This window comes from Betta splendens, chromosome 22, assembly GCF_900634795.4.
Source record: "Betta splendens chromosome 22, fBetSpl5.4, whole genome shotgun sequence".
NCBI classification, from domain to species: Eukaryota; Metazoa; Chordata; class Actinopteri; order Anabantiformes; family Osphronemidae; genus Betta; species Betta splendens.
Genome location: NC_040900.2, coordinates 2,013,242 through 2,036,452, shown reverse-complemented (window position 1 = coordinate 2,036,452; position 23,211 = coordinate 2,013,242). Strand labels below are relative to the sequence as shown.

The window sequence follows — 23,211 nt, the reverse complement described above, 5'->3', positions numbered from 1 at the left end:
TGAACGGTGCTGTGTTTTCATACCAGGAATAGAACAACTGTTAAATTAAAACAAAGAGTTAAATTATAAAAAATTAATTAATTAAACTAAAATTACAATTTTTAAGAACTGTAGTTTGCTAGAGTACTGTAAATATCAGGCTACTGAGTGACATATTAAAATGTATTATTGTCATTGATTATATTGAATGAATCAAGTTACTGCAATAAGTCAAAGGTAACTGGTCTCATACTTCATGTTGATGCTGACTAAAATGCAACACAGAGAAAACTATGACAACAGAAATAAAACATTATTTCCACCAACAAAGCAACACTTATTGTAAATTCACTTTATATGTTGTAAATAAATGAGACAAAATCAGTTGAGAGCCTCTCGCCCATAGTCAGCTGGGTTAAGCTCCAGCACCCCCGTGACCCTGCATTAGGGAACAAGCAGCTTGGAAAATGGATGGATGGATGGATGGATGGAAAATCAGTTGAGAACTTCTTGAGGATTTTACTTGCAGGGAGTGAGCAGTTTACAGCGAGGCAAAATCCTGTCACTGAAGAAAGAATCAGTACAGCTCGTACTGTGCAGAAAATACCCTCTGCACAGATCACACACCATCATAGTTCTGTAGTATGAGAAGTCTCACCATGTTTTAATGATTAACTGCATATTTTCCAACTGCCTTTCTTTCTTTTCATGGTTGGGTCCCAACCCCTAGAGTCACAATAAGACATGAGGAGTATTAAGTGTTTCTCTCCAAACACGTTCCTTTTGTTGACTAGACTTTTATCAGCAGCTGAAGCTTCACCATAGTAACAGCTGGTAACTGGCAACATATACAGTTACATCAAGAGTAATGGAGCCAAGGAGAAGCCCCCAGATTAAAGCCTTAGGTCTTAGGTCTGGGCTACAGTTTGTTTACAATGTAATGCTGAACGATTTGAGAAGAAGGCACAGAGGCTAAAGTTCAGTGGAACTCACTCAGCATTAATACACAGCTGTTTTCAAATATTCTTCAGTGTCTTGAAAAATTAACAGGTTTGGAAAAAGATGGTTGTCATCAGGTTTTTTGGGGGTAGATGTCACTGAAAGTCACTGATTTACAAAATTCTGCACAGTTTGTAACAGTTTTAAAATCTAAACAACTCATTCTCAATCACTCATTTCAGTTTCTTTGTGTAATAGGTAAAAAGTGCCATGACGAGTGGCACTTTTTACCAGGTCCACCAGAACATGACCGGATTCTACACTGAGGGAAAGGTCTCCAGCAATGGAACTATATTATTGTTTGAAAACTTTACTCTGAATAAAGTCCTAAATATCTTAACCATTGGCATGCTCCTTCTTGCCATGATATCTATTGGCTTGTCAGTGGAGATTCTAAAAATGAAAGCTTATTTCCTCAAACCTAAAGAAGCCGCCATGGCAATGCTGGCCCAGTTCGGCATCATGCCGCTGGCTTCTTTCTGCATATCCAAAGGCCTACACTTAGAGCCCATCAAGGCTCTGGCTCTAATCATCTATGGCTGCTCTCCAGGAGGAGCTTTTTCAAATCTTTTCACTGGCCATCAAGGGTGACATAAATCTCAGGTAATCAAAGGTCCTTAATGTGTCAAAGTTGCAGCAGAACCATTTCTGTCCATCAATAAGAAAACTGTCCAGTAAAAGTCAGTAAAAATCTAGTTTTTCTTTTTCACTCACATAACATAAGCCAAACAACGCTTCTTCTCTGTGTGGTGTCCTCCCAGCATCGTCATGACGACCTGCTCCAACATCGCTGCCCTTGGTATGATGCCTTTGCTGCTTTACATCTACTGTCAAAACTACAGGGGTCTGGAAAAGCTGGTACCGTACTTGAACATCATCATTGCTCTTGCACTGACCCTGGTGCCGTGTGCCTTTGGAATCGCCATCAAATACTATAAACCACAGCACGTATTGACCATGAGGAGGGTGAGTGCTAGACTGTTCCACACAAGTATGTCTGTTGATCAACCACCACGGACAATAGGGCTTCCTTTAGACCAGGGGTGTCCAAACGTTTTTTATCAATACATGGTAAAACACACAAACAGCCGGGGTGAAGTACGGATTTCCTCACCTGGTTTATTTATGTTAATTAAATCAATTAGCCTACAACACAACAGCAATTCTTTTTAGAACAAAAAAGGTTGGCAGTTCATTCTCAACAAAGCTGTCTTCGTATTTATTCTATGTTTAGCATTTTGATTAGTTTTCCCTGCTGCGCAATAGTCTAGTAGTAGTAGTAGCTGTCTGTGTCTTAGTTTGTGTTCTAAGTTATTTGGTATCGTGCTCTCTAGCAGCACCATTACATATAGTTTCTATTTCCCTTTTGTGTTTATTGGTTCATTTATTAAACTGCAGGACTGCTGGCAGGTCTGGAGTCAGTTTTGTGTTTGAGAGGTAAAGGACATCACATAGATGGTCGTCTTTTTGGTTGTTAAAGGAAAACCTCAGTGATTTTTAATGGGGGTTGACCAAAACGACCTTGGGTAGTATTTGAGAATGAAGGAACACAGATTGCTCCATATTTTGTATGCAGGGAAATTATCATTCAGGGCGGCACGGTGGTGCAGTGGGTAGCACTGTCCCCTCAAAGCCAGACGGGCCGGGGTCGGATTCCCGGGTCGGCCCGGGTGCCTTTCTGTGTTGAGTTTGCATCTTCTCCCCGTGTTCACGTGGGTTCTCATGGGGTTCTCTGAGTTCTCTGGCTTCCTCCCACAGTTGTCTCTGTATGGCGCTGCAATGGACTGGCGATCCGTTCAGGGTGTACCCTGCCTCTCCCCCTCAGCTAGCTAACTGGGCTCAAGCCCGTGGAATTGGAGTTACCTTTAATATTGTTTGCTGTGTAGTTTTTTCTAGTTTTTTAGTTTTTTCTAGTTTTTACTGTACCTTCCCAGTTTGAGGATAGTTATTGTTCCTTGTCATGCTTTGGACTGTCAGGAGTAGCGCTAGCTTATGTTGCTAATGTTAGCCTGTGCATTACCCTGGTTGGCAGCAACTCTAATACTTATTCAATAATTCATTTCATCCAACGACCAGCCACATATTGATACAGAGACTCTTGGAAGGGACAACCATCTCTTTTTGCCAGCTATTAACAGCAAAAGAAGAATAAAAGAGGGTTTTGGCTGAAAAAGGAATATATGTCAGAGCACAATGCATTCTGGGTGTTGTAGGATATGTCCTTTTTAATTTACAACACACATTACTGCAATTTCCCCTGTTCTTTCTTGACATAGACCATCAATGTTTAGATGGATGAATTTATTGCACTTTATTGCACTTTATTGATGCCACAGTGGCATGGGCCAAAATTAGCTTGTGAAAGATACATGTCCAACACAACCTCATGCAGTACAGTACTTAAAGTGTCCAGGATAAAGTGACCAACAACAACTGAGTGCAGATTTGAGCCTGTCAGACCTCTACATTGTACTGTATAATCTAACATCAGTGGGAATGAAGGACCTGCGGTACCGCTCCCTCCTGCACTGAGGGTGGATCAGTCTGCCACTAAAGGAGGAGCTGCTCAGAGCTCCCACAGTCTGGTGCAGTCCATGATAGATGTCAGCTTTGCCAACATACCCCTATCACCCACCTCCTCCACAGAGTCCAGTGGACATCCCAGGACCTTCCTCACCTGCTTTTTTAGTCTTTTCCTGTCCCAGTCTGTGCTGCCTGCTCCCCAGATAGAATGTCATAAACTGTCCTTAACATGGGCCTGCAAACTCTAAAGGACCTCAGTCTCCTCAGCAGGTGGAGGCCACTTTGGCCCTTCCTGTACAGGGCATCAGTGTTATTAGTCCAGTCCAGTTTATGGTTCAGGTGAACACCCAGGTACCTAAAACTGTCCACAGTCTCTATGTTTCGGAAGTCAATCACCATCTCCTTTGTCTTACTGCTGTTTAGCGCAAGTTGGCCCGCGGGCCTTAGTTTGGACACCCCTGCTTTAGACAGACTGTGATGCCTCCAGATGATCTATGGAGATTAGGGTTATGTTCAGATCTTTGCAGCATTTAGGGTGTGATACTGTAAATGAACCCTTGTAACAACACACTTACTCCAACCGTTCCTCTCATCTCTCAACAGGTTAGCTTCAGCCTGCTGGGAATCATTTCCATTACAGTTTGGGTCCTCACTGTGTATTTGATCAAAGACCAAATGTTGCTGGTTCTCTCAGCAGATATTCTCACTGCTGCTGCACTGCTCCCGTTGACAGGCTATATGCTAGGATACGCCATGTCCAGGATATGCAAGCTTGATTCAAAGTAAGTGCCTAAAGTCTAGATGAACATGTTTTGATCTTAATACATTACATACAGATAAACTTTGTCTTGCAAAAAAAATGAACTGAATTTAAAACTGAAGGAAGAAAATAAATCCTTTCATTCTTTCAGATGCTCTAGGACCATCTCCATGGAGACAGGATGTCAAAACACCAACTTGTGTTTGACCATCTTAAAGGTGTTTTTCCTACCACAGCTCATTGGACCCAACTTAGTCTTCCCATTTGTATTCCTTTTAATGCAGGTCTTTGAGGCCCTGCTCTTGATCCTGGTCTATAGATGCTACAAAAAGACACAAACTAGGAGTAAGTGCCACAGCTGCTATCCATCCATCGAATGCAGATGAGGTTGCATGCACTCTCCCCAAACTCTTAATTCACTTTACTTGAAGTCTAACATCAAGCTTCTGTTGCCTAGGTGCAAAAATACACAGGGATGCTGATGTTCAGCCAGAGGCGGTGCAATTACAACAGCATCATGAAGAAGCTGGGACTGAAGAGGAAGACAAAGAGAAGCTGAATATTGCACACTGAGGATGTAGCAACTCAACATTCCTGTCTCTGCATCAGCTTTTTCTAAACAGTCACAGTTTATACTGTCTTTATCTTCAATCAGGTCTTTACCATGTAAATAATGGATAATTCATATGAGACACAGCAAGAAAATCAGGAGATTTTGTATTTACATTTAAGATTTGTAATGCAACTTTGATTAAAATGTGTGACCTGTCATCTGTGGGACTGTACACTATTATACACCTTCAGGGATGAAATACTGAAAAAAGTGAAAAGAGAAAACAGGCAGTTTAAACACCTTAAATAATATTTAATCAAAGTGAACATAAGGTATTTACATTACAGCTTCAACTCAAAATATTAAATACATATATTAAAAGACCATCAACACGAACAATAAAAATTGTCCGTTCTTCAGTCCAAACCCAAACTCAACGGTCGAACAAAACGAACATTGACATTACACCAACATTACACTTTACCACGTTAACAGCATCACATACAACGTGCCTGCAGCATTATTAAAACTAAATCAGCCAAGTGAATTAAATTACTGTCGAATCATCCAAAAGATTCACGGCTGATCAACAGCATAATGGACACAAATAAATAACACACAATGTAGTTTCCTAGTTTAGGCTTAAAACAAGACTCTTCAAGCAGCCTGAATAAATTAGAATAATATTTTCTTGTGTACAGGAGACAAAGTGTCTGACAGATCACTGAGAAGTGGAGGCATTTGACTGACATTCATTTTTCAAACACCTTATTTTACGTAGTGTAATACAAATACTGTACCTGTGCATAGAAGTGGAAAGCTAAGGCCATTGGGGGCAATGTTAAAAGAAGGGATGAAAGAGTTCAATGCAAGCTTGAAACAACAGATGACTTAAAATGTTTGCCCTGAATCCAGAAACACACCCTTGAAGGAAACAAACAGGCTTATAATGTACAGTGACATGATGAATGATGCCAACCGTGATAAATAATAATTAAAACTGTGTGTTATAATCTGCTGTATATTGCCTGGCCTGCATTTGTGCCTGCGTACTTGCATCTAAACATTTTGTGATATGATACATGGGTGAAGAAAAGTAACATTAAACACAGGTAAGATTATAGCTTCCAAACCAGACTGCAGATGTGCAGTTTCTGTTCTTTTCTGCCTGTTCTTTTCGCGTTGGACATACATAGAGTAGGAATCCCAAAACAAAAGCATGTATGTACATGTGAATCCTTCTCTGATGGGAAGGAAGGGCTCTGAGTGACCTGCTCTAGCTCGGTTTGTCTGTGGTAACGGCTGTGTTACAACCCTCTAGGAGGCGTCCTGCTCACCAGTACAGGACAGTGGCTACGCTGTTTGTCTTGAGTCCAACAAGTCCAAACAAAGGCTGGGACATGTTTCATGTCTGCTTTAGAAGTGGCATATCTGTGGGTAACAAAAGGATCTGCTTTAGTAAGAGGTCAGGACGTTAAAGTATAAGTGGATGAGAGGCGTTTCCTCACCATCAGTGTCGTCCATCTCGTCCAGAGACAGGCTGTGTTGGTCGCTGCCTGCAGACGGCCTTCTTTGTAAGGAAGAAACTGCAGCAACTCTGTGCTCCAGAACCCAGGTAGAAGAGGAGGGTGAGGGTGATGACGAAGATGAGGACGAAGGTATCGAATGCACCACAGCCATTTCTGAATGCTGCTGTTTGAGTGAAGAAGCTCTTGAGGGCCCAGCCTCTAAAGCTGTGGCATTCTGACCTTCAGACAACACTATCTGGACTCGAGACTCAGAGCTGAGAGCTGATGCCGAGGCTCCACCACCACTCACGGCCTCTTCATATGAAGGCAGAGTCACCTGAACTCCTTCCACTATGATTGACACAGGGTGGCCTGACAAACCCTGATCACGACTAGATGTGGAAAACAGATGTACATTGTCAGCATGATGTACAATGATGGTGATACACAACAAACATGACTTTCTGCACACTCACCGATGGAAGGATTTGAGTTTTGGCTGCAGAAGTACAAACAGCACCACTAGGAGCAAGATGAGGGCAACAGAGCTCGCTGTGGATGCCACTATGGACAAGGTAGGCATCCCAAGAGGTAAACTTGAGTCATGGTCTGTTAGAAATTAATAATAATGTGGTTAATTAAACAGCAACAGGTAGCCATTTGTCTGAAGCTGGTGGCATCAAATCTTTACCCTGGTCCAGAAGGCAGCTGAGCTTTATCTGGCTGTCCCATTCCCCATACTGACAGGTAACATATTTATAGTCTCCCTTCAGAATATAACCTTCATCACAGAAATACTCGATCACGGTGCCATGAGAAAGTCTTCGACATGGAGACGGGTGGCAGGTGTACCCACCATTCTCTGGCAGATATGGAGACTGGCAAACTGTCCATGAGGAAGAAAAACGCAAATGTCACATTGACACACAGTTAAAAAAATGTGGCCAGCAGGGTATTGTCTTTACCATCACTGTGTATGCAGCGAGGAGGTTCGGAGGACCAGTGTCCCTGTGTGTTGCATGTGAGGCTGCTGGGCCCGTCCATCAGGTAACCAGCATCACAGCTGTACTCTAGTACTGTGCCCACTGGCAACAAGTTCCTGTTGGTGTCTGTCAAGTTAGCTGCGCCATGCTGTACCATGGAGGGTCTGATACAACCTTATGAAAAGAGAATATTGCAAAATACTGGATGTATGTACTTATATGGACGGGTTAAAAGGTGTAACTTAAAGAGGTTTATAAAACAACATTCACTAATTTGTTATACATATTTACCTGGCTGCATTACACAGCTGACAGGCGTTGGGTTGTCCCATTTCCCATACTGACATGTACAGAATTTATACTCTCCTTTTAAAATATAGCCTTCATCACAAAAGTATTGAATCACAGTGCCATGAGAAAATGTTCCGTATGGGGAGGGATGACAGGTATAACCCCCATTCTCTGGCTGGTGTGGTGGCTGGCACACTGTCCACGAGGAGAGAAAAGAATAAAGAATCTACTGTATGTGTTATGTACTACAAAAAGGCCTATGAGGTTGACTTGTTTTTACCAGCACTGTGTATGCACTTCGGAGGGTCTGAGGACCAGTGTCCCGATGTGGTACAAGTGAGTGCGCTTGGTCCCAATGCCAGGTAACCAGGATCACAGCTGTACTCTAGTACTGTGCCCACCGGAAACAAGCTCCTGTTGGTGTCTGTCAGATTAGTTGAGCCATGCTGCACCACAGAGGGTCTTGTACATCCTTACAAAAAGTTGAACAGAAAAGTACATGGAAAGTTAATGTCAACTTAAGGAACTTACTGAAGCAACAGAGTGTTACAGGGTAAAACTGACAAACCTGGGCTCACACAAGTGATCTGCATTGGGCCGTTCCACTGTCCATCCTGACAGGTCAAATAGTTGTAGTCTCCATTAAGAGCAAAGCCTGCATCACAGTAGAACTCAATCACAGTACCGTGGGAAAACATTCGACAGGGGGACGGGTGGCAGGTATATCCTCCATTCTCAGGTTTGGACAGAGGTGGACATGCTGATTGAGAAAAAGGGATAAATTACAACTCCAACCTCAAAATAATTACTTTTTTTTCCTATCAGATCTACCTAATTGAAAACAGTTCTTCACCTCGAAGTGACTTATTACTGCTCCACCAATTAACAAAAGACTCTACTTTGGACTGGAAATCTTACCACTATTGTGAATACAGTGGGGAGGTTCAGAGGACCAGTGTCCCAGCGTGGTGCAGGTCAGGATACTGGGTCCGTCTGGCATGTAACCAGGGTCACAGCTGTACTTTAGCACTGTGCCCACAGGAAACAAGCCTCTGTTGGTTTCTGTGAGGTTTACCCAGCTGTTCTGGACCATGTAGGGCCTCAAACATCCTACGAAGAGAAGACCAAGGCACAAAACATTTTGAGAAACTGAACAGGTTTTAAGCAGAACATAGTAATATAATATTACAACAGATGAACATCACCTTAATGTGTTTCATTTTATCCAATATATCAGTTGTAATTATGTAAATGTTTGTCTGTACACATATACAGAAACCACTCACTGCATGGAAATGCAATCATAAAATCTGCTCTCACCCGACCCTTGTCCAGTAGAAACTGTGGTCAGCGTCAGCAGCAGCAGAACGGACCGTTTGGTGGCAGAGGCGTGGGCCCACAAGGCTTGAGATACTGTCTGTATCACCATTGCACATCTTCCTCTTTACGATCAACACAACCTGTTACGAACAGACAAACGCAGACTGAGAAAAGGTAAAGCGATGGAAACGCGACATCCCCACGGCCACGACCATGTCCTGACACCTGCCCGGCGCAGGTATTCCGCAGAGCCTGGACAGCTGCCAGCGAAATGGGTGGGATTGTGGGGGGATTCACATAATGACAGTACGGGAGCAAAAAGCAACAATCAGCTCATATTTAGCACGAATTAGGAATCACAATCTACCGCTAGCTATTAGTAGCTGACGATCCCAGGGAACAGCTGACGTTATATCTCCCACACGTAAACATAAACCTGGTTCTAAACCGTTCTGGTGCTGCGGTTACACACCCATCCTCAGTGCTTCAGTGCTTAATGGACGTGTTCAGTAACGTTACACTGAATTCGGCCGAAGTAAAAATATATAAATTGCATATCGAGTGCATGATGTCGATAAGTAGGCTGTAGCCACTGTGCCACATAAACATGTTTTCATCCAACGTATCGTATATTAGCTGCTATCCATTGTTGCGTTAGCTAGCCAGCTACAGTAGCTAGCGATCCTTTATAATCAATATTGTGTCTCGCTGGCACTAGAGGCAATAAAGCCACGTTTAGTGCTTAATGTTACCTACCACAAAACACGGCCTCGAACCATCCACCTTTTTTCTTACTACATTTACTCGGCTATACGGAAAACATGTTGCGCTACTGTATAAATTACTACATATTGAGGCTAAGCGCTAGCTAGCTTGTTGCCCGCGCTACGACAGCTCGCTGCTTTGATTAATGTGTCACGTGACCCGTCCTTTCGCCCGGTATCCATAGCGACAAATGTCCATAGTTACCACATCCGGAAGTCTTTGCGTCCCTGGTTACCAGACCACAGCAAGAGGCGAGTTTTTTCTCGGTTTTGACTTACAAATACTAAAGTAGTTGTTTATCATTTTTCTAATACGTCGTAATAAATAATTTATATAAGAATATGGAAATAATTAAAGGGAGTTTAGACGAGATTTCCCGGGCCGCACCTACCGAGCACACAGGCAGCCGTGTGTCCAGCGTGTCGCTGCCTCACGCTGACAGGATTTGTCCTACACCTCCTTTCTCTCTTGTTGTTTTGACCAACGATGCTGCTGATATTCAGGTAATTAAAACATGCTGGGTTTACAAAATCAGATCAAATGATTTAATAGTTTCCAATAAACAAAATAATTCTGTGTAGAACCAAAGCAGCTCTGAAGAAACAACGAACACCTCCTCAGACAGAGGCAAGTTATCGATTTTTGTTAAGTTTTAAAATAATTCAGAATTATTTTCATACTTTAACAATAACAAATTTAGGCGAGGCTTACGCTGATGTCACTGCGGATGAAGAAGCCTCCAAACTCCAGAAAGAGATCGAGGAAATGCAACGACTTGACAAAATACTGTCACAAAAGATCTCCAGAGAAAAAGAAGTCAAACGTCAAAGAAAAGAACTTCAAGCAAAACTGTGGCAGGACATCCTGGTACAGCTGGCAATGTTTTTGTATTACTCTCCAGTCATCACATTTAACTAGACCAATAATGTAACTACCTGAAATGATTTGGTCAATTGTATTTTATCCTGATGCAGCAGCAAAATACCACAGGTCGCACACAATGTGCTCAGGAGGCTCTGAACACAAAACTGTTTTTGGCTCTGGAAGCGCCTGCTGGTGAGCACAGTTAGCTGCACACATGGTCACACGCGGCTCTAATACCATCAGATGGTGATGTTTGGCTGATCAGCACATGCAAATCTGCAAAGGTTTGGAAAAGTAATAAAAACATGTTTCATCTTAGGGACAGAAGAGCAGGAACACTGCACGCCTCTGTTTGAGACTCAGGTTACTGACTGCGATGAAGATGACCAAGACTTAGAAAAAAGTCAGTTATGTACACACTCATGTTTAATAAAGTTGTTAAAATCAGCATTTTCTGTTGCACTGCCTACATTTTGCAGTTGATGGCGCCATGTGTCCATAGAAATACACTTAGAGCAGCGGTTACTTTCCTGCTTCACTGTCAGCTGGTACAAACTAAAACTGACTGCAGATAAAAATTAAAATTTTACTCCTGGAACTGAAAGTGTGGCTCTTCTGGCAGGTGAAAAGACGCCGCGCAGCTCAACAGAGCAGTTCGATGTCGGCCACTGTGGCAGCTCCAAAGGCAGGAAAACCCAGAACTTTGTCAAAAGAAACATTGAGGTACGTCGAAGTTCACGTCAGGCTAAATGCAGCGTTGGGACTCAAGTCTCTCGACTGGCTGCTTTTTCTAGTAAGGAAAACATTTGCCTGTAGTTCACAAAAGAACACGGGTCAAAGCAGCGGCAGCAGCATTGAAAATAATAGACATGTTATGCAAAAAGCGATTTTGAATGCATTTTTTTCCCAATTGTTGTGTCATGTGACAGCTGGTAAGTGGAGGCGAGGGCCAAGTGCTTCTGACCCAGCCAGAGAAGGAGCGTCTGGCCAAGCTCCTCCGAGAACTAGAGGAAGAGGAAGAAGAAAGCGGCGGAGGAGGGAGCGAGGTAGGCTGAGCTGAGCCCAACACAGCAGCTCGCGTCCTGCAGGGTCACTTACTGTAGAGTCACAGTCGAGTCCTCCTGCTGCCGCCATGGATTGATTGGTACATATTACATTTGAAGCACACAATGAATGTATCTAATGGACAAGTGGTTTGTTGTCTGCTTTTGTAAAGAAAGCTTCATTTTGAGAATCTGTGTCATTAAACACATTATTGGATAATAAAAGCTGTTGAATAACATTTTGGCCCAGAAAGTAGCACAGTGAATAATATGCATGTTTTGACGACTGCCTGGCAGCTGCACACTCTGACTCTCAGGGTTTGAGCCACATGTGGAAGGAAGGCCACTCGCAGGTCAGGTGGAATTAGTAACTGCTCGTGGAAGTAACTCCTATTGTGAAATTCAGGAGCTTAGTCAAGGTGTGGTAACCTTCAAGTCAAGACGGTGGCAAGTGAAGACTCATGTGAGTTTACCTGAAGCGGCATGATATCGCACTGAGAACGCCACAGCCGTCACCTTTAATTAGCTTAAATGGTCGTCTTGGCAGTGGGAGCAGTTAGTCAGATGGAAGGAGGGCGGGAGCGCGGCCTCCCTCACGCTCCCGTTCAGCTCCACCACCACAGACGCCAGAGGCTCCTTCTATGAGTCTGCCTGGACGTCAAGGCCAACGCTGCGCTGCAATAAATACTTAACAGACACCAGAGTGAACTGCAGATGGGCTAATCTGTTTTGAATTGGCTGCTGGAGCCGTCCCTGTTATTTTGTGGCTGTAACAGAGCAGACATGTTATTTGTTGTATGTCACTGAGACTCTGGCAGCGCCGTGTGATTAGTTCTGAGGACTTGACTACCGCGTTTTGGCGAAGGCCCTCGGGCCGCGTGAGGCGCCGGCTGCTGACCGCCTGCCTCACTCCGCTGATGCCGCTGACGCTCGTCCCGACAAGCTCCTCGGTCGCGTGTAGCTCTGTGCATGAAACCAATGCTAGAGGTGTGGCCTCATGGTGAGATACAGGTAAGTTGTAGCTTAATGATGATTATAACATACACGTTATAGCATGAGGAGCAGCAGGCAGCAGGTCGCACAGTAACACCTTCTTATCTTTCTGTGTCCTTTTAAAACCTGTTTTAACCGTGGGTCGTGACCTGTTCTTCCAACAGGAAATTCCGGGCCCGACGTCCCAGGGATACAGCCCAGAGCCGTCCGACCTGCAGCAGCTCATTCACATTGAGTCCAGACTGCGCCTCCTTTCTCCCGAAGACTTTCATTCTGCCCGGAGCTCCTGCACCAGCTTCAGCGGATCCAGGGTATGTTCTCTGCTTCTCCCATCACGCGTCGCTGGCCTCCCTTTGCTCCTCATGCTGAAGTCACACTGTGAGGCCAACAAACTGTCCCCCATCACAAGCTAATTACAGCCCCGGTGGAGGCCGAGCCAGGAAAAGAACACGCTTCCTGCTTCATCTGAAGACACTGAGTGCTGCTGGGCTCAGTACACGTGATGCCTGGGAGCTGGACACGCAGGGTTTGTGTCTGCTTCTATACCTGCAGTAGCAGGTGCATATTATACCTCAGTGCCTGAGAAGAACCCACAAACCGCAGGCTTCGTTTTTGTGACTCAGGGTGAAAGCTTTGATGGGAACAGGCCTGATTTTTGCCTCTGGCTCTTTTAGGTTGTAGAAAATAGGTCAGGTAGCTAGAAACCGAGTGGGGAGCTTCGAGCCACGAGGACTGATTAGAGACGGTTTTGCTTGGACGCCGTTAGTGTTGTGCTTATGACAGCATCGCTGTTTCGCATGCTTTTCTGCCTCCTCTCCTCCCAGGGTTCAGCTAAGTGGCCTGCTGTCATTAAAAGCATGTGTTGGCTCACGGCTCAATGTACAGGAGGCTCCTCCTTCTGCAGCGCTGTGTGGTAAAGGCTGCTCCACCCACAGCCTGATGCCAGGAGAACAGACTCTGTCATGATAATTTGCTGGTGTTGGGTGTTTGGTGACATGGGTGTGTGTGCGTGTGTGTGAACTGTGGCTTTTTTTAAAAACCTTGGTCCCAATAATGAGTGAAGCCTTCAGTCATTGTCCTGCTGCATTCGACTGCTTCTGTGAGTTTACATAGCAACTCCAACTGTTGTGTGGTGTTTTGATGCAGGGCTATGAGCTCATCTGGTCACAGTGCGGCTGCTGATGAGCACCCATGGTTTTGAGTCCAGCAGATGTGAAGTGGGAGAGCAGCGCTGTGCAGGAAACGCCCTGTTGACCAACACAATGCGGTCAGAGGACACTTTGCAAATTGACCTTATTTCATATACTTGCACAGCAGAGGAGATGCTGCTGTTATGTTACATACACGATAAGGCTCGTATGCGCGTCTCCAAAATGAAACCTGTAAATAAAAAGGCCATAGAACCTTTTGACTAATTTTTAATAGTGCAGACAAAAACAGAAGCTGGTTGTCAGCATTTACTGTATGACTGGACTTCACGAGGTTCACTTGGCTCAGAGGAACAGGCTCCACGCCCTTCCCCACCCTGTAATTCCCATGAGACCCAGTTTATTGTCTTCTCGTAATAGCCTCTCCCACTGGTGCTGTCCACAGCAGCACTTGTGTTAAGTGGCTGAGAGCTTCTCTCTGTCACGTTAGAGCTGTTCCGCTCATCATCACACTTCCCGGCGGATCCTCTACAGCAGCTAACGCGTTCACTGATGCTTCATCTCTGGCATCTCTTCATTCCCATTCTTCACCATATGAGAGATGATGACCTCATAAGTCAATGAAAATGATTGAGGGGACGTTGTCTCTATGTTAGTAGATTTGCAGAAACGCGAGGAAAAGGAACAGATGAGCTCCCATCCACACAGCTGTTGAACTGGACCCGCTGCTTAAAGCGCTGCATTCGTCGACATTAGACCTGTAAACACAGAACCGCGTCCACGCTTCCATGTATGAGGGTCGGACAGATATTGTGTTTCACAATAAGCAGTTGGCTTCACTAGGGAACAAGAAGTGCCAAAGGACGCTTGGAAACGTTTTCTCTCCAGATGCTTTTGATAAATATTTACTACGGTCTTGTTCTGTGTTTTTTATTTAAAATTTATTTAGTCTGCGTCATTATTTGCAAATGCCAGAATGACCTTATATCAGCTAAATGGTTCTGGGTGGAGAGAATCCTATTAATCTTCTGAACTGTCTTCAGATTATGCTGAGATACTGAGAACACACAGGTGGAGGCCATATTTCACCCAGAGTCACAGCTCACAGGCCAATGTGAACGTAGGACGCACCAGGATGTTTAGACTTTTGATTCTCTAGAACCCTCAGTTCTGACAAAAAATCTTCTAAGACTTTAGGAATGTTAAGTAATCTTCAGTCCATTTAACTCCATCCAAAGTATTGTATATGTCACAAGGAGAAAACAGCAGCTGAAATAAGGACAAATATCACATCTGGCACATTTGTGAGCTGATGTCGTCTGTAGCTGAGCTACTGCTGGAGCTGCTGTGTTAACTGTGTTAACGTCAGAGAAATGACAGAGCGAACAGAGGAGAGAGCTGAGAGCGAGGCCTGAGGTCGGCCTGGCAGGTGGCCTGCGTCCACGTGGCAGAACGTGAGAACGTGAGCAGGCGAAGCAGTGGGAGAGGAGCAGAAGCAGGAGGAGCAGGAGGAGCAGCAGCAGGAGGAGCAGCAGCAGGAGCAGCAGAAGCAGGGGGAGCAGGAGGAGCAGGAGCAGGAGGAGCAGGAGGAGCAGAAGCAGGAGGAGCAGGAGGAGCAGGAGGAGCAGCAGCAGGAGGAGCAGCAGCAGCAGCGGGAGGAGCAGGAGGAGCAGAAGCAGGAGGAGCACCAGAAGCAGGAGGAGCAGAAGGAGCAGCAGCAGCAGGAGCAAGAGGAGCAGGAGGAGCAGAAGCAGGAGGAGCAGCAGAAGCAGGGGGAGCAAGAGGAGCAGGAGGAGCAGCAGCAGGAGGAGCACCAGAAGCAGGAGGAGCAGCAGCAGCAGGAGCAGGAGGAGCAGGAGGAGCAGAAGCAGGAGGAGCAGCAGCAGGAGGAGCAGGAGGAGCAGGAGGAGCAGCAGCAGCAGGAGCAGGAGGAGCAGGAGGAGCAGAAGCAGGAGGAGCAGGAGGAGCAGGAGGGGCAGGAGGAGCAGCCTCATCCAGAGTCGGCTCCTATAACAGCACATCGTGTTTCCAGCGTGTTTCCCTCAGTAGGATCCGTTTAAAGAATTCGTTACGCTAATTTGCCTGTAATGGCACACAGCTTTGTGATCTTTGACAACGCTGTGCAATAGCTTATGTTTGTTTTAAGATGCTGTTTATGTAAAATGAAACCAGAACGAAGCTCATCTAAAACACATGATGCATATTTAACTTAAGAACAAGATGTTTCCAGCCGTGGCTGTAGCTCCTCGGCCTCTTAGGACTTCATATCTGTCGCTACATAAAGCAGCCAGTGTTTTCCAGAGGTGGCAGATGTGTGGATGGAACGGAGCACCTTGGACGAACGTGCTGCTGTTTGAGTTGTGTCTAAAACCCACCTGCTGATCATGTAGGAGAACAGATGAAGCCCAGTGGAGCAGAGCCGCTCCAGGTGAACGCTGCTGAGAAATCACCCGCTCTGTTAATGAGAGCACCCAGTTATAGGTCCGTTCTCTGTTAATGACACCACTCCACATCCACAAGTTTCCCATTTCGTCACTTCGCGCAGCAGCGAATCGTGCATCAGCCGCTGCAGCTGCTTCACACTGCGACGCCCTGACGCGCTCTGAATGGAATGTGACGCTCCTACGTGAAATCAGAGCGAGGCTGAAGCGCACAGCGATTGGACCCATGTGAAACCAGAACCATCTTAAATCAGACTCATCTCAAATCATGTGAAATCAGACCCATGTGAAATCATGTGAAATCAGACCCATCTGAAATCAGACCCATCTGAAATCATGTGAAATCAGACCCATGTGAAATCGGACCCATCTGAAACCAGACCCATCTGAAATCAGACCCATCTGAAATCAGACCCATGTGAAATCATGTGAAATCAGACCCATGTGATATCAGACCCATGTGAAATCATGTGAAATCAGACCCATCTGAAATCAGACCCATCTGAAATCATGTGAAATCAGACCCATGTGAAATCGGACCCATCTGAAACCAGACCCATCTGAAATCAGACCCATGTGAAATCATGTGAAATCAGACCCATGTGATATCAGACCCATGTGAAATCATGTGAAATCAGACCCATCTGAAATCAGACCCATCTGAAATCATGTGAAATCAGACCCATGTGAAATCGGACCCATCTGAAACCAGACCCATCTGAAATCAGACCCATGTGAAATCATGTGAAATCAGACCCATCTGAAATCAGACCCATCTGAAATCATGTGAAATCAGACCCTTGTGAAATCAGAACCATCTGAACTCAGAACCATCTGAAAAGCGTACGGCTGAACGACGCAGTACCTGAAGCAGCTTCTGCTCGCGGCGTTTGGCAGAACATTTTATTTTGCGGAATGGAGCGAGGACAGATTCCCTGAAGCTGTCGTATCACGCACGAGTAACCTATTTCTTTATTTGAATAACATCAACTTGGCATTTAAAATAATAGCTGGCATTTTCTTCGCTGTGCTTTGCGTCCACGTTTGACACTGACACAGCCTCAGATCTCAGAGCACTGATCTAATATTGCATCAATTGGCCGACATACTTCTGCCTAAAAAGCTAATTATGTTTGACATGTTTTTCTACTTAGGGGAAACGAAAGGCAGCTCTCTGTGGCCTTCCAGCAGTCTGTGACCCACATTGGATTATTGCACATTTTCGACAGAATGCCGAGTGGCTGCTTGGAGAGGTGCCAGCTGATGTCAGATAAGCTTTGCTTGGAGTCCGTCAAAAACCATCACATTCCTGGAGAAGGAGCCCAGATATCATGGGCTGATGTTTTACAGCGATCCCTGGAGTCTGTGGAGCTGAAGTGAATTATTACTGCAGCGTCACTGGCATCAGAGCAGAGAAGCATCTACCGTTTAGACCTGCTCATTAATTATGCTCATCAGAAACGCAGCTTTTGTTCCCACATGGTTTAATATGAGCTCCTCATCCCGGCGTTCGTGGCAGATTGCCTTCCTTTTCTATGGTTGTGTTCCTGCTGTAACCGGGCTCAGATCAAGCTGCTTCGGCTTCAGCCACAGGCGACTGGTGAGAGACGAGTGCTTCAGCTCATGTAGCACACGTCCATTCAACGTTTAGGAAAGTCTTCACATATAGTTCTGTAAAACGAAGGCGTCGCTTCCAAATGAAACAAACTGCGTCTCCTGGAGCTTTTTGGAAACATGCAGTTAGTGGTGTGAGCGCGGCCGTGAAGCCACTTTTTCCTTTTCCTGCTGGAATGCTGCGTGTCCGACCCGGTCTGGGTCTGGGTCTGGGCCCGGTCCCGGTCCCGGGTCAGCGCGTCTCCGCGGGAGGCCTCTATAGAAGCTGTCATCATGTCTGTGAGGCCACACGCACGAGGGAACGCTGGGCTCCAGAACCTCACATGCAGGATCTGCTATAACGAGACGAGGAATTCATTGTTCGTGTCTCTGCTCCGGCTTTAACTGGGATTACTTCCTGTCATAAATGTGTCACAACAGATTTACCAACTGGGTCTTTAAAGTCCTCATCCTCTGGGTTCCGCTGTCTCCTGTAATTCACCACTGAGTCAACGTTTAATGAAAAGCACCTCAGTTTGAACTGTGTGAATCCAACCAGGATGCAGATTTCAGCCACATGCTGTGAGCTGGTGAGATCCTCTTCATCTGCAGCTCCTCTTCATCACCTGTGTGAGTCAGACCACGTTGGTTTTCCTTGGATCGCTGTGTCCCCAGAACAACAGGCCGGTTCCTATCAGCCTGTGAAGCCTCCGCAGCCTCGGCTTCGCTCTGACCTATTTTCAGCGTTTGCTTTGGACGGCGCTTGTGTTTAATGGTGTCGGCTCCGTGCACACGGGTCCTCTCAGGTCTGAGCAGGCGTCCTGTATCTGGTTCCACTATATCCCATGGACATCTTTTACACATCATAACAAGATCATTTTCATGTTTTTACCAGCTGACAAATATTAAAACTGCCACATTCTTCTGTTGGAACTGTAACTTGATAAGTGTGTTGTTTAGAAACATTGAACTGTTCTTAAACGGCCGCAACCTGCTCATCCACATGTGAAACAGCGACTTGTTTGTCTCGTCTGTTGCTGATCAGGGACGTGGCTCAGACTTGGCCTGGACGTACCAAGCAGAAACCATGCAGTATGTGGAGCAGAGGCGAGAGGACGAGAGGCGGCTTGATGAGGTCCAGCAGCAGCTGGAGCTCCTGGGTCGGAACCAGGACGCCACGGTGAGTCCGAACACTGGACACGGAGCCGCTCTCACGCTGCTCTGAGCCCTTTAGTTGAGAGGCTGCTCTTTCAATCCGCATCCTTCCCTGGAAACCCCTGAACTTATTAGAACAGCCATGGTGTCACTCCTCCCTGTAGCTGAACACACAACACAGGAAGGTAAATGGGCCGATTTCTTCTCTGACATTTACATTATGTGAGCGAGGAAGGAATGGATGGACTGACTTCAGACCAGTCCAGCGCAGGAACAGGTGTCGGGTCCTGAACGGGTCCGTCTGCTGATGGAGCCGTCTGCTTCATGGACTGGTCGTCTCTACTGGTGCAGCTGGAGGCCCCGCCCCTAAACCACTGAAACAGCCACGCCGCCGCCACCAGGCTTCTTTTGTGGTGGGAGAAGATTTATTTGCAGGGAATTCGTCTGGGAGGTGTTTCACACACTCGTTAAGTTGATTTGTAAGTCAAGCGTCTGGCGCGTCGACCGTGGAGCTGCTGCTGCTGCTGGTTTGGTAGGTTTCATACTGGTGCTGCACGTGTGAAGCCCTCGCACACATTCATGCGCTCACCTGCGGCTCGGTGAAGTGTCAGCTTGTAGCGGCAGCTGCCGAGATGAGGACTAAACTGAGTTTGAACCTGAGAGGCTGAGGTTTTGGGCCTTTAGGGCGATTTCAGGTGCACGAAAAGAAACACGGGCCACAGAACTCAAGGCAGTTCTGCGTGAACTCTTATCAGTGATTCACTGCACTCAGTATCTGTGAATGTTCACTGTCTGACACAGACTCTGTGGGTTTAGGTTTTCATCTACTGTATAAACTACATTAAGGGTGTTTCTGTGTTTAGTCTGGGCCTTTGCTGGAGTCTAGCATCACTGTAACAGTGGCCACAGGTTCACTGCACCTCTTTAGTTTGATTCATTCCTTTGACCTGACATTCCTCCAGCAATTTATTTAAACAAAAGCTTCGCTGAGCTGGAGTCGGACCTGAGATGAAGACTCTCTGTCTCTGTTTTCCATCTCTCTCAATCCAAACAAGCTCCTTCCTGACTCTTTGCCAAAGAATTTCTCACCTTAAATTCTCCAGCTCTTTTCACTGGTCTCACTGTTAGTCTGTGCAGCGGAGGTCCCGGACTTCGCCCTGCAGACAAGAATAAGTAATTGTGAGGCGATTTTTCTCTGCTTGGCTGGAGTCCTACATCAGCAGCAGGAGGAAGCGCCGCAGCGTTTCCACCAGGACCGGCTGCTGGACCAGCATCCTCCACCCGCCGTCACTGAGTTCCTCATGCAGGGTGTTTGTCTGTTGGACGCCCAGCGCTCAACGTCCAGCTCAGGCCTGATGTTGCCTGTTTACCTGCACAGCACACCAGTAGTTGGACTGAATTCACATCACTCAACGGTTTTCCGCCTGTCTTTCCACTGGGGGTTGGTGTGTTTGCCCAGATATGGAGCCATGGAGCCTCCGGCCACAGCTGCCCTCGCCCTCGTCCCGTCCTCGGTGACTGGACGTACGACCGCCATTACGTCCTGAAACCGAATCCGTTTGACAGTCACTGGTTTGTGTGCTTCACAATCGCAGCCCCACTGGTTCCAGAGCCAGGGCTCAAAGCGGGAGGTTTGATCCATCCGCCTCCAGGTGTGGAACTGATACAGGACAGCGACCAGAACCTTGATGTATTTCTGAAGGTTGGGGGTTCACGTGGAACGGAGCCGACTCCTCTGCCTCGGGGCAAACAACACAATGACCTCAGCATGGAGCCTGAGGAGACGAGGTGACAGCAGAGACGGATGAGCCCACGCAGCCTCTGTCTGCAGAGCTGCAGCTCAGGTACAGACGGACGGCAGAGCGCGAAGCGTGTGGATAAACACTCAGCTTAAAACTAAACCTTCCTTTTATTTCAGTCCAACATTTTATCTCCTCCTCTGTTGTTCCTCAGAGTAAAGCTCTGTTTAAACATCACACAGCGCTGTTGTTCCTCTCTCCCTGATAACACAATGGAAAGCAGCTGCTCAGCAAATCGGCCCCGATTTAATTCATTATGTTATTATCACTTGGCAGCTGACTGCGCCACCTTATGCTCCTCTGGGATGAGGTTACAGAAAGCGAGGGGCTGTTGACCCTCCCTGTAACCAGGAATCAGACAGGAAGACCCTCGCACTCTCAACCGCTTCGTCACAGCAGTAAAAAGCTTTTCTCCCCAGAAAGGTCTGCTGTTTAACCTGGAGGCCGTGGACAGAATAGTTCAGCATCAGTGAGATGTGGTGGAGTATCAGCAACAGCTAGAGGGGAAACACACGAATGTGGGCTCCTCTCGTGATTCAGAGGATGTGGGGAAAAGGTGAACGGCGCCTGCAGAGGTGCAGCACAGGATCAGAACGTTGAGTCAGTCAGAAGAGGCCGAGAGCAGGATGACACTGCTCATCTGACACATGTCTGACCTGACACACGTCATGAGACGAGGAGCTGATGTTACTGCACCCACGCAGCTGTTTAAACAGAGCAGCTCCTTCTCACGTGGAGCGACTGTGCACATGTGCAGAGTTTAATTAGTCAAGTCTCGCCTTGTCATCAGGACTCACAGCTCTGCGTAGCTAAATAATTGGACATCAGCTGCCAAACGACACACGCACTGACATTTGTTGGGGTTCTTGCTCAAACCGTTTCCATCCCAACCTACTTTCTAAAGGCCAGATCTCCTTCTTGAGCTCATGCATTTCCAAAACACTGCTGGTGAAGATTCCTATTTATCAGTAGAAAAACAAGAGTCGCGTCCAACTGGAAGTGATTTTTCCCGGACCGCTTCCAACTGAGCGCAGGGGACGAGTGCAGCACTGGTCGCCTTACTGGGAACGGCCTCTGCCCTGATTAGTTTACAGCCCAGTGGATGATGTTTACAGTGAGAGCAGAAAAACACTAGGAAATAAACTGAAAATCTATCAGCACACACTGTAAAATGGAGGGAGCTCAGTTATGTTGAGTGTTTGTGTCCGTCTGTGCAGGATGAGTCACCGGCTCTTACTGAGGAGCAGCTTCTGAGCCTGCTGGATGAATGCGAGCTGATGGAGGGCTGGAGCGCGGACGAGGCCAATGACACAAGCACACAGGACTGTTGATCTCACTGAGCTGGAGCTGCGACGGGGACGTCTGCCATCAGAGATCTGATGCTGTCATGCTTCAAATATTCTCATATCTGGATTCTGAGTTTTCTATAGCTGCTTTGTTTGGAATATGCTCTATCTGTTGATGTGTGTGAGGTTCAGGAGCAGCAGGGTCATCCTTTGTATTAGCCTAAGTATCGTAGATGAGAACAGAAAATTGCTGTCATTAAATGTAATAAGCGGGTACGGAGGCCGCAGAATGTTCTGCTGCAAACGTAGGCATGAGCCAATAGCAGCGCGTCCCAGGGGGAGTCTGATCACTATATATGTTAAAGTTAAGCCTCCTGTTATGAAATACAGTCTGTGGTAACGAAGGCTCTGTGTTTGATGCTGTTAGACGTCCAGCTGAGGATGATGAGGAGGAAGGTGAGGAAGGAATGACAGGATTAACGATTATTAAATGATTTAAATGCATTTGTCACAATAAATATTACATTGCTGCAATAAATGTTCTCTTCAGATGATTTTAAAAAGGCTGTTTTTGGAGACTTACGGGAGCTGTTGACTTCTGTTCTCCCTCCCCTTCTCTTGGCTCCTGCTGTTTGACCTCCTGAGCCTTTACTCCTCACACATTCTGCACATTTGAACCCGGTCTAAATCACAGTCGGGATCTCAGCATCCAAGGTGGAACCTCAGCAAGAGGCCTTTCAGTGAAGTCAGCGCTGGTCTGATCACTCGTCACTAGAATAATACTGGTACTTAATGCAAATGTTTGAGAGTTCATAGACAGACACAATATAAAGCCCTGCAGCAGTCAGCATGTACAGTAATCAGCTCCATACCTTCACTGGGGGACATATACAGTGCTGCTCACAGTGGGTAATGGAAAGACTGAGCTCAGGCTGGTAGGAATGAGCTCACTGCTAATGTAAAGAGGCTGCGGCGAACCGCGACCGAGGCCGTCTGGAATTTCTTCTCCCTTGTGCTGTAGATTACAGGCTGGTCCGAATGAGCAGAATAAGCCCGTTTACGGATGCGCTGGCGGAAGGTGGAGCATCAAGAGGAGCTGCACGTGATGAGGACTGGGCCAGAACCACGGCTGCACGGTGACCTCGCGGACAGCGGAGCCGCTAAGAGAGTGTTGAGTGAAGGTGTGAGCAGAATCGTGTAACGTGTCA

The 23,211-nt window shown here is 46.4% G+C and overlaps 2 protein-coding genes and 1 pseudogene across 5 annotated transcripts; 2 read left to right on the top strand and 1 right to left on the bottom strand.

Moving 5' to 3' along the window:
- The first annotated feature begins 935 nt into the window (after window positions 1–935).
- Window positions 936–5,030, top strand: LOC114848606 (hepatic sodium/bile acid cotransporter-like; annotated as a pseudogene).
- Window positions 5,031–5,105: 75 nt separating this feature from the next.
- LOC114848604 (sushi domain-containing protein 4-like) lies at window positions 5,106–9,821 on the bottom strand. The gene is made up of 11 exons (XM_029139248.3): window positions 9,673–9,821; window positions 8,917–9,056; window positions 8,515–8,706; window positions 8,165–8,356; window positions 7,877–8,068; window positions 7,597–7,791; window positions 7,288–7,479; window positions 7,014–7,208; window positions 6,799–6,931; window positions 6,323–6,714; window positions 5,106–6,245 (listed from the first exon to the last, which is right to left on the bottom strand). Exons 2-11 carry the CDS (start codon window positions 9,023–9,025, stop codon window positions 6,220–6,222), a joined length of 1,818 nt encoding a protein of 605 aa, XP_028995081.1. The 5' UTR covers window positions 9,026–9,056; window positions 9,673–9,821; the 3' UTR covers window positions 5,106–6,219.
- A 7-nt stretch (window positions 9,822–9,828) lies between these two features.
- Window positions 9,829–22,561, top strand: fsip1 (fibrous sheath interacting protein 1). Of its 4 annotated transcripts, none has more exons than XM_029139250.3 (10): window positions 9,829–10,184; window positions 10,263–10,308; window positions 10,382–10,548; window positions 10,659–10,737; window positions 10,865–10,948; window positions 11,168–11,268; window positions 11,475–11,591; window positions 12,746–12,892; window positions 18,809–18,943; window positions 21,935–22,561. In XM_029139250.3, exons 1-10 carry the CDS (start codon window positions 10,023–10,025, stop codon window positions 22,046–22,048), a joined length of 1,152 nt encoding a protein of 383 aa, XP_028995083.1. In that variant the 5' UTR covers window positions 9,829–10,022; the 3' UTR covers window positions 22,049–22,561. The 4 variants fall into 4 exon arrangements, with proteins under 4 accessions (XP_028995083.1, XP_028995082.1, XP_040925178.1 ...); XM_029139249.3 differs by having other exon boundaries at window positions 10,656–10,737; XM_041069244.2 differs by having other exon boundaries at window positions 10,382–10,557; window positions 10,656–10,737.
- Window positions 22,562–23,211: the final 650 nt, after the last annotated feature.